We start from the raw sequence: 11,444 nt of genomic DNA on the forward strand, positions 1-11,444 counted from the left end.
TCCAAGCATGTTGTCAATTATGCCTAGATAATGACTCTGGGCATACTCAGGTCGAATATACTGAAGAAGTAAATACGACATGCATCTGAACTGTAAAAATTCTCAGGATTTTACAGCAAGAATAGGCTACTAAGTTTGGGAGTTTTTTTTTCCTTTTTCGTTGAAGAATTCCTTTTTTGAGTCTTGGCATGTAACGGAAGGCCTAAATCGATGTATTTATTTATTTATTTATAAACATGTAGATACTGAAGGAAACATGCAAATTCAGTGAAGACTCACCCAAACTAAGCAGACAGATAGAACAAGCTTTCTAGTTCTAAATCCCTCAAATGCCAGTCTCACTTTGTCCTTCATGTTCTTTACAAAAAAAAAAAAATCCATTACTACAATCTCTACTATACCTATGACTCTCCTGCAGAGTATTTAGTTCTCCTCTTCTATGAAACAATGAGTATTAAAAATTCCTTTGTGCTACACAGAAAGTTAAATGTCCAGGGTGAATGAAGACAGCAAACAGTAAAATAAACTTCTAACAGTTTTTAAAATTTCATGAGAAAGCCGACTCAGGATTGGACAATACGTGAAAGTGAACAATTTAAATAACATCAGATGGTTTTGATTCATTTACATGTTCCCTGGCAGACTAATCTTTCAAACAAGAAATTTCAAGTCATTGTCTTTAGTTCAGGTTTGTTTATATTCTACATTTTTAAATCAGACCAAAGCAAAAGTTCTTTACAGAGAAGTAAGCCAATAATTTTAGCAAAATGATACAAAAAATTTTCTTAAACCAAGTAAAAGATTTGTAATTACAGTAGAATAATAAAAAGGGAGTAAAGTCTGCCGCCTGTGGAGGGAAAACTGAAATAGCCATCCAGTAACAGGCGGGGAACTCTGTAAACCATCTTTCTTTTCCAGCCCTGTTACCACAGGGTTCTCTTAAGGTCACTGGGTTTCTGGCAAAAGCATCCTGTAATGGCAGCTGCTGGAGTCTCCGCAGGTTCCTCCAAGTGCCTTTTAGGTGACATGGAGAACTCCAATTTCCACTCTAGTTTAGGTTATATTTGCTAGTAAAGCCATTGGTAACATGGGAGATCAGCCATGCATTATCTGCCCTCCATGGCAAAATAATTTTCATCGGTGCACAGCAGACTGGAGAACACTGGTAGTAACCCGAGCAGGAATCTACCAAAGCCAAAAAAATAAGACAACATCAGCATATATCCTTCCAGTTAACAAACAATTGTCTCGCAACGTACTTTTAAACTATTAATTGCCAAAATTTAAGTGTGTGTGGATTTAAAATACAACGAGCAATACAGTGTTTCACACCCACCTGCAGCTACGCTAAGTTCCCTATTATTTTCATTTTTTATTACAAGTTAACATGGAAAATTCGCCTTTCCAGCCAGAGAGGATGTTTTGCAGAAAATTAGAACATGAACATTTGCAGAAGAAAGAACCAACCAGATGAAAACACTATGAATGCGTAGTAATAGACTCAATGGATAATTAATTAAAAAAAATAAGAAAGTAAAAAAGAAATTCATTATTTTCAATAGCTTTTCACTTTCCATGGGACACTGCGTTAAAAGATACTTCTTGTATTTCCATAGCTTGACCTATTGAAGTAAAAGTGTACCATTATTTCAGGACCACTTTCACCATGAAAGTGAAAAACAACCACACATCTCTGCAATTTAAGAAGCGAGAAACATCTAAGCAGCTGGATCAGTATTTAGTATTTGTTTCAGTTGTGAACAGCTTCAAATACTAAGGCATACAGTATAGGCCAACTAACGCAAGCACAACCCAAACCAGAATCTGCGTGTCTCCTGCACCCAGACTTTTCAATGCAAAGGGTTTTTTTAATTTTTTTTTTTTCTTTTTTTTAACTAAGATCTGGTAATGAGTCTTTAAAGTGTTAAGCTGCAATTTACAGTTGGATCTTCCTAATGTTATGAACTGTTCACAAAGCAGCTTGTGCAGAGTAAGCCAAGCACACGAAGCAGAAGGAGAAAACAGAAGAGAAATAGCAGAATTCTTCACCAACTAGAGATACAGGATTAATGCAAGCTTAGGCTTTATAGAGAAACAGACAGCAGACAAGAGTTGTACAACAGAATTAATTAAGGAACAGAAAAATCTCACAGCTTTTTTATTAATAAATAGCAAATCAAAGAAGCTCTTGAAATACTTAAGAAAAGCATCCCTCAGCCATTAAGGTTCAGATTCCAACTGAAAGCTCCTTTTTTCGCATATGGAACCTGTTATTGCCAAAAGCAGAAGAGACTAAGAAGCCAAAAGCTGCATACAGAAAGGCAGAAACCTCCACTGCACTGAACAGTGGAAAGGACTTTGTAATACCCAAATTCAAGTCTGTCTACCTCTGAGATGCCCATGATCAACTTTTCTCGGTAGTATGCAAATGTTTTTTTAAATATAAATCTGAACAGGTCTGAGTATTTTTAAAAGGAGAGCTCATAAGGCATGGAGAAGAATATAAAACAGTGAAAAATGGACACAGCTGTAGTAGAACATCCCATTCACAACAAGACAAGACAAGACAGAGCCTCATTTGAGCAATACTGTCAATTGAATCTTCATACAAGTATTTTGCTTCTATTGATTCTGAAGCAGATCTATTTTTAATGGATGACATACTGCTGCATCAACATCCTTGGAAAGACGTAATTCTCATACAGCTAAAATTTTGACTTATTTATTTTATTGTTGATACTTGAGCAATTTTAGGGACCTTTTAAGTCACTGTTATTGTCAATTCTGTTTGAGAGTCCAAGCAGAACAGCAGCAATAACTGAGGTTTTGGAATGACATTTACTTTTAAGTTGGAGAAAAATCAATGCTTCATCAAGCATCTGACCAGAAGGCACAGATACAACCATGAGATCACACGAGTAGAAGGAGCGAAGTCGGACGTTTCCAAAGAGGTTTTTCCCCACCCCATACAAAGTTTTGGTGTCTAATGAGAAGCACTCACCCAGTGCTGCCTTCCAACGAAAGGAGACGAGCAGCTACTTGCCATGGTGTTCGAAAGGAATGCTATTCTGAGGTAGGGGAAAAGACAGCAATTTTTAACAGTTCCACTGCCCCAATATATAGATGTCTTAATAAAAATCCAACCTGAACTTGCAGTAGCAACTCTATCTTTTGAGAAGGTCTGATTTCAGACTTCCGTAAGACATTTCCATCATATTAAGAGACACGTAAAAGAAACACATCATTAATCCTCAAAGGAAGCTGACAGGGTCGGAAGAACAACGCAAAGTATGATGCCTGTTAAGATGGGTATGTGGAGAAAGATTTGCAGATGTGAAAATGGAAAAGGCAGAAGCACTGGGAAGTATGGCACAACACTCAAGTTATTCAATGCCAGTGTTGGCTATAGTCTTCTAAAAACTTCCTCTGTGAAAGAGACTTAATCAAATAGTTCTTTGCGTAGCATTTCAATCTTTCCTTCCAGCTACAGAGAGAATACCTCTATTAGCAATAGGAGTTTGCCACAGCTTTGACTGTTGGGTGCTGAATATGCTACATTGAAGAAAAAAAATATTAAACAACTTAATGTGTAACCACGAGCAGTCAGACTGAACCTTTCATTGAAGGAAATGAAGACTACTCACCCGCACAACTACATTTGAGATGATCACTGGTTTCAGCATACAGTCTATGCATGTGGACCAACAGAACTGATTCAAAGTAGTTTTTACTGCAATAGTCATTACCTCATTTACTACCTCCTTTACTACACCTCTAAACATTTAAAAACTATGCATAAAGGCAACTTAGGGAACAATTTGCTTAGAGAGTTTAAGAGCAGAAGGATCTTTTAAGAGCTGGTATGATTTTCTGTCCAGACCCGTAATTTAGGCTTGCTTTAGACTTGAACACATCACCTAGAAATGAATCCAGTATTTATGCAAAGGCAGACAGATGATCTAATTATTTTAGAAGTTGTTTCAGTACCTTCACTTAGACCTCTATTTTGCCTTTCTTTACTTGTGAGTGGTTTTAATTTTAAGCAATAGGTTCTTCACAGGTTTTCTCCTTAAACATGAATTCTTGTTAAAATCATTGTCTCAAACACTACACCAACTCACTCAAGACGTTTTCTTAGCTTTCAGACAAACTGAAAGAAGTAGATTTGAAACTCTTACAGTGTACAATCTGTTCTCCTAATCCATCTCACTAACGGCACAAAGTAACATCTGTTCATTACTGTGTAATACATAGATTCAAGGAGGAAATCGTGCCCTTTGATTACAAAACCACACTAACCTCGCCAACAATACACTTGCCTCCTCAGTCAGTACTCACCACAGATACAGTTCCCCCATACAGGAAAATGGCCTCCACTCCTTCATCCTAACCAGAATTTGGAGTACTGCAGGAATACACATTTAAATAGACTGTGCTCGACCGTTCAGCTCCCGCTGATGTTTATCACTGATGTGAACTCACAACTTGTAGGATTTTTGCTGCTGCACTCACTTCATATAATCCAGAAAAGTACGGAATAACAGGTGCCATAGAATTTACGTGATTTCATTAGAACCACTTAAGTTTCACAAACAATTTCATAGACATGGTAGGGAATAAATGAGACCTATTTTGCTATGCTTCCCATTCTTCCACAAGCATTACATTTCTCTGAGGATGACTAGTTTTCATTAGAGATCTTTGGTTCCTATTATTCACATTGACAGCCTTAGTTTTTCAGTTTCAGTCTGACCCAATCAGAATTCAGTTTGGCTAAAAGAAAGATAAACACATGGAGTAGTCATCTTTAAGAACTCTACTTAGAGACATGCAGCTTTCCTTGTTTGAGTAACCAGTGCATTTCACTGTCCATAATTTAACAAGCAGCAGCCTTTCCTCTAGACGAACAGAGGTGGAGATTACAGATGCACCACTGCTTTACCAAACCAAGGCATAAAGTAAATGAAGTAACAAACCTAACTTACCAAGTTATAAATAAGGACTCTAATAAATGTAGTTCTTAACAGAAAACATCCGTAGATGCGCATGGCAAATGCTAAAAGTTGCTTTCTACCAGGAGTATAGCTTAAGCACTTCCTGAAAAAGGACCTGTGGTAGTATTTACTTTACTTAAGACTTACTAAGGAAACTAGCACTTCGAATGGACAAACAACTGCTATTTGTTATGGTTCTCTAAATAAGAAGTGATACAGATGACTCTATATTCTTATATCTCTCCGATCAAAATTCTCTTTATTGACTTTGCCACATAACTCAAATACTTTATGCTTTCCTAAGAATAAGGTATAAAGATAATTGGAAACTCATGGCTGTAACTGTTAACCTGGCTAACATGTAAGGATAAACTGTGATTGCAGAAGAGCCACTTTTAGTATTATGAAGACTGTAAAGAGCATAAGCAATCAACACCTGCAACTTGCACTATCTCACCTACTATAGAGTGAGAAGTGGGAAAACGAAAAGTGAATCTTCACTAACAAGCTCAAGTGGAAGTGTTAGAAGCTGAACTCCGAGTAAAGCGTTTCAGCCACTCCACCCAAGTTGCAGAAGGCAAAGGCCTGAAGGCAGAGAGGCATTAGAACAGGAATTGGGAAAATGAAGAACCATCCACTGTGGAAGACGACTGTGTTTGGGAACTGATAAAGGAACCTGAAAGTGCATGAGTCTGAGGGACCAGATGACATACATCCATGGGTTCTGAGCGAATGGGCTGAGTAAATGGCTATGCCACTAACCATCATATTTGAGACATCATGGCTGTTCAGTGTAATTCCCTCTGACTGGAAAAGGGGAAACCATAACCCTCAGTTTTATAAAGGGAAATATAGGCCAGTCTTACCTCAGTGCCTGGCAAAATCATGTAACAGATCCTCTTGGAAACTACGTTAAGGCACACGGAGAATAAGGAGGTGATTGGTGTCGGACAACATCACTTCACTAAAAGTAAATTGTGCCTGACAAATTCGGTGACCCTCTACACGGAGGCTAAGCAGTGGTGGATGAGGGAAGAGCCAGACGTCACCCACCTGGACTTGTGCAAAGCACTGGACACTGTCTCGCATGATATCCTTGTCTCTAAACTGAAGAGACACAGATTTGATACACGGACCACTTTGTGGTTAAGAAACAGGCCGGACGGTCACGCACAAAGAATTATGATTGGTGAGTTGATGTCCAAGTGGAAAGCAGCGATAGAGTGGTGTATGGGGACAACCGCTGTTCAGCATCTTTGTCAGCAACACGGACAGTGGAAACAAGTATATCCTCTGCAAATTTCCTAATAACAACAAGATGTGTGATGCAGTCAACATGCTGGAGGGAAAGAGATGCCATCCAGAGAGATATTAACAGGCTTGAGAAGTGGGTCTCTGGGAGCCTCAAGCAGTTCAACAAGATCAAGTGCAAGGTCCAGCACGTGGGTCGGGTCAGGTCAACCTCAAGCAGAAGTACAGGATAGGTGAAGAATGGATCAAAATTAGCTCTGGGGAGAAAGACTTGGGGGTGTTTACGGATTAGAAGCTCAACGTGACTCAGCAATATGCGCCTGCGGCCTGGAAAGCCAACCGCATCCTGGGCTGCATCAAAAGAAAAGTGACCAACAACTCGAGAGAGGGAATTCTTACCCTCTGTTCTGCTCTTATGGGACCCCGCCGGGAGTACTGTGTCCAGGTCTGGGGTCCCTGACACAAGAACAATGTTGACAATGTTAGAATGAGCCTAGAGGAGAGTCACTAAGCTGACGACAGGGCTGGAGCACCTCTCCTACAAAAACAGGCTGAGAGAGTTGGGGCTCTTCAGCTTGGAGAAGAAAAGACTTTGGGGAGAACTGAGAGTAGCCTTGCAATACCTAAAGGGAGCTTACAAGAAGGCTGAAGAGTGGCTGTTCACATGGCATGTAAAAAGTGCACGTAGTGACAGTACAAGGATGAATGGCCTTAACCTGAGGGAGGATAGATTTATTTATTAGGAAGAAATTCTTTACTATAAGGGCAGTGAGGTATTAGAACAGGTTGCCCAGAGAGATCATGGACTCCCTGTCTCTGGAGATACTGAAGGCCAAGCTGAATGGGGTTCTGAGTAACCTGGCCTACTGGAAGGTTCTCCGCCCTTGGAATGCGGGCTGCAATGAGGTGATCTTTAAGGTCCCTTCCAATCCAACCCATTTCTCCTGCAAATCACTCTTGCCTTCCAATTGCAACAGGCCCACGGGAATCTATTAAAATTATACTACAGTCACGCACTGTTATTTGGTCGCCATGAGTAGATAACAAGAGTGGTTCACTCTCTTAAAAACTAAATTAATACAGCAGTCAATGAATTATTAGTTCTAACAAACTCAAGAGAAGATCCTGACTAGACCGCTGTTGAGACTGTAAAGAAGCCAACCAAGCGATCCTATACTCAGAGCAGAGTGTTGAAAAGAGCAGGTATGGAATGTGCCATTAAGCCAGATCATACTCTTGGCCCATACCACAAATTATACATCTGGATGTCTAAAGAGCACTCAGAAAACTGTCCACTGCTCTCACAGTGTTCACATTTTACAAGCTAGGCAGAACCAAAATGAATCTACAAGACGAAATGTATATCTCGTATCTTCAAATGTTTACAATAGGCTCACCTGTACACTGAGCGACATGTCACGAACATAGCCAAGAAAAGATGTACTTTCACCTAAAACAATCAAGTGACATCACTGCATTTCCATCTGTTACAGCTATTTCTTATTTATTTGACCGTTAACAAAGGCAAAGCATCTGAGATTTGCTCAGAATGCCAAAGACCTGACATATACACTTTTCCAAGAAACCATCCTTACATTAAAGTAAATGTTCAGGGAGAAGCCTGCATCACAGCCTTACAGAATATCCAAGGTTACAAAGGACCCCTGGAAATCATGTAGCCCAATCCCACTACCCAAAGCACAGTCAACTAGAGCAGGCCACTCAGGACAATGTCCAATTGGGCTGCAAGTATTTTGGAAAAAGGAGACTCTACAACCTCTTTGGGCAACCTGTTAGAGTCCTTGCCCACCTTCATAGTAAAAAAAGTTTCTTTGTATGTCTAAATGGAATTTCCTGTATTTCACTTTGTGCCCACTCTCCATTGTCTGTTCATTGGATATTGCTGCAAACAGTCCGGCTACACCTTCTTTACATTCTTCTAACAGGTATTTATGAAAATTTACAAGATCCATTACTGTGCAAAATTCTACCCTCTTTGTTTTCATACTATTTAAAAATACTTCAACATGAGAATTTCTGGTGGCAAGAATAGCAGTTCAGTGAACAATTTGAGGTGGTGAAACTTGTACCGAAGCCAGTACAGAAAACCTCACCTATCCAGTACTCTTGCCCAGTCATTTCTGCTCCTGAACTGATCATCCCTGGTGCAAGCAAAAACATCTGTGCAGCTACATGGTGAAACAACTCATTCAGCTTAAATCCCCCCCTCAAATGCCACTCACTTTGCTTTTATCACAATGGAATTTTTTCTCAAACCCAGTTTACCCTCAGTCTTCCTTAGTGATATCCACCTGGCCCCCATCTAAAAAACCTGTTCTTTCTAGCAGCAAGATTTCACATGTAAGAACATGTACTATCCAAAAATAATTAAATGCTAATCAAATGATGAAGCCAAAAGGAACTGAGTGAATTTTTGTCAACATGCTCTGTCAATGAGGAACGAGCCCCTGGCAAAAATTATGCGGTTAGAGCTCCTGCACAGTAGTGAGGCATGGTGGAAAAACCCCTAGGTCATTGCAACAGTCCCCCTAACATACTGCTTTCCCAGAAATCTTGCAGAATGTCTACAGATCGGTCGATTCCCATTTTGTAAATAAGACCGAAAGTAACTCGTACAAAGCCAAGCCACACGCTGTTTGCGACAAGACTGTCAATACGCTCAAGAAGGAATGTTTCAGCTATAGCATAGAGTCAGAAACACATTAAACACTGTCAGCCCTAAAAAGAAAGATTACTAAAATTTCTTTGCTAAGTCACTGTGAACAGTAAGGATGATTTCAGTGCTAAATCATCATCATTTATCCTCCTGCCATTCTCTTCAAGCGAGCGACATATCCATCATCCATGTATGTGGCCTCTTATTGACTCTAAATTAAGAGCCCTGCACTACAATATTTCTTCGCTACTGCACCTTCCATTCTTCACCAAATGCTTCTTGCCTTTTCTGCATCAATATTCTCTGCTCTGCTGATTTGGAAACACGATTCACTACTGTCTCTTACCCTGCTTCTTTGCTGGTCACAGATATAAAAAACTGCATGAGTCAAGGAGCTAATCCCATAACGGTACGTTAAAATGCTGCAACTCAAGAATTTTGCATCCTCTCATTGCTGTCAAGGTAAAAATGAAAATTTCTTTATACCCACATCATTCAGGCTAAGCGTCAAGCATTTGCATGAATGAACATCATCTGCAAAAACAGTATGAAATCACATCAATTACCTGGTAAGTTCTTTTGGCAATTTAACTTTATCAAATTGCCCTCATTTTTTTCAATACACAGATTTTTTTTTTTTTTTTTTTTTACCTGTGAAGTTGACATGCGAGACGTATCTTGTCGGCCTGTTAAATCAGACGAAGAGATATTGACTGGGGCACCACGATGCAATCTCATACTCACTTTCCTTTCTCGTTCCATACCCGATACTGGCCGAGGGGAGGTGTTGGCTGTGAGAAAAACTGCATTAGACTAACATAATGAGAAATGCCATTTTAACACGGTCACTGGAAAAATTGCACTCTTGCCGTTTGGACATAAAAATATCAAAGAACCAAATGAGAAATCAAGGCTGTTGTTCGACATTTCACAGAAATACAAGTATCAATTGCCAGGCAATGAGCATATGCAACTACCTTTAATCTCCGAAAAAGCAAGGGAGAAAAAAAAACAAACCAAAAGGCCAAATTCTGCCCAGAGACAAACTGCCAAATAGAGCAGCCTACAAAATGCACTTACCCAGGTACTTGCTTACTTACCAGCATGTGAAGTCGGGGTAAGTGGAGCAGGAGGAGCAGCATCTTGCGCTCCTCTTAGCCTGCCAGAAGCAGTGGAGGGTAATCCACGTACAGCCGGATTTCGTGTGTGTCTTAACCTTTCCTCTCGTTCTCGCCTTTCACGTTCAGCATCTTCAGCTGCTCTGCTTGCACCCTAGGAGTCAAGGGTAGTGAACAACTTGGGGGATTATTGAGCCTACAAGTATATGTTTGGATAAAAAATACTGAAAAGAAAGAACTGGACAATGTGTGAACTGAAGTTTGATAGGGCATCAACTCCTTTGGTAAAATTTCTTGAGAACTGCCATAGTTTTTGTTCATACAGCTACTTGGATATTCTTCAAAATGCTAATGTACACACACACTGTTAGGGCAGCAGGACATCTCCTCAGATGTTGCAAGCGACCCATGTTAAAGATCAAGGTGGGAGGAAGCAATAATTTCAGAACCTATCCTGGCGACTGCCCTAAAGGGGCACATTAAAAGAACCCTTCTACATTAAAAGCCTTGTAACTGTAATTTAGCTGTCATCCAAGCCTTACAGCACGGATCCCGTATCTCCTGCCTTTCCTCATTTCCTGATCTTTTTGTCTATACAGCAGAGTTGCCAGGAGGAAAAATGGAAGACAATCGTACAGTATCAGTTAAGATACTCCAAACTGACAATGTAGTAAAAAAACCCAACCAAAACCATTAAAAAAATCAAGGTTTTAGAAAGCTATGTGAGCTACTTACAAATTTCAGCATGTTCCAGTCAAATACATAGTCATAGGAGAACCCCTGCCGATGAAAGAGGTTTCTAAATAATTGCCTTAGATAGGAATAGTCCGGCTTGTCATCAAAACGCAAAGAACGGCAGAAATTCAAGTACGTGGCAAATTCAGCTGTAATTAAAGAAAGTCTGGTTTTTATCTTCAGCTTCACATTGGCTTTTTGTAATTCTGAGTCAAAAAAACCCCAAACCACCTCAAACCTGAGAAGCAGGGAATCTTCTCAACATAAGAAAAAAGAATAATGATCTAATACTAGAAATCCACCAAAGGGAACACTATGATGTCAACCCTGAAAAATAAATTATTTTTCTATCACAGAACAGGCAAAGATCTCATTTGTCAACAGCAGAGAGAACCCAATACTACAGTTCTTTGAAAAACGGTGCAGGAGAAGAGGTTTAAAACTCTGCTTGGAATATACTGAACATAATTTATTGGGGGACATGGAACAGCATTTCTTTGTTAAGCCATACAGCGATTCATGTCTGCAACATCAAAAAACACAAAAAAACGTAATCTCCCAAATAAGTCATGCCACATTTTGAACTTACAACAGTCCGAACATTTGTTTTTAAATGGCAAGCCAAATGCTAGTTACAAAGCAAAAAAAGGAATACTGTAGTGAATTCAG

The 11,444-nt window shown here is 39.6% G+C and overlaps 1 protein-coding gene across 1 annotated transcript; it reads right to left on the bottom strand.

Moving 5' to 3' along the window:
• Positions 1-207: 207 nt before the first annotated feature.
• CSNK1D (casein kinase 1 delta) lies at positions 208-10,924 on the bottom strand (the record flags this gene model as incomplete). The annotated part of the gene is made up of 4 exons (XM_040082048.2): positions 208-1,185; positions 9,574-9,713; positions 10,023-10,194; positions 10,776-10,924. Coding segments are annotated over 4 exons (512 nt in total), but the record flags the coding sequence as incomplete, so codon positions are not given.
• Between the last annotated feature and the right edge of the window lie 520 nt (positions 10,925-11,444).

This window comes from Hirundo rustica, chromosome 18, assembly GCF_015227805.2.
Source record: "Hirundo rustica isolate bHirRus1 chromosome 18, bHirRus1.pri.v3, whole genome shotgun sequence".
Lineage (NCBI taxonomy): Eukaryota > Metazoa > Chordata > Aves > Passeriformes > Hirundinidae > Hirundo > Hirundo rustica.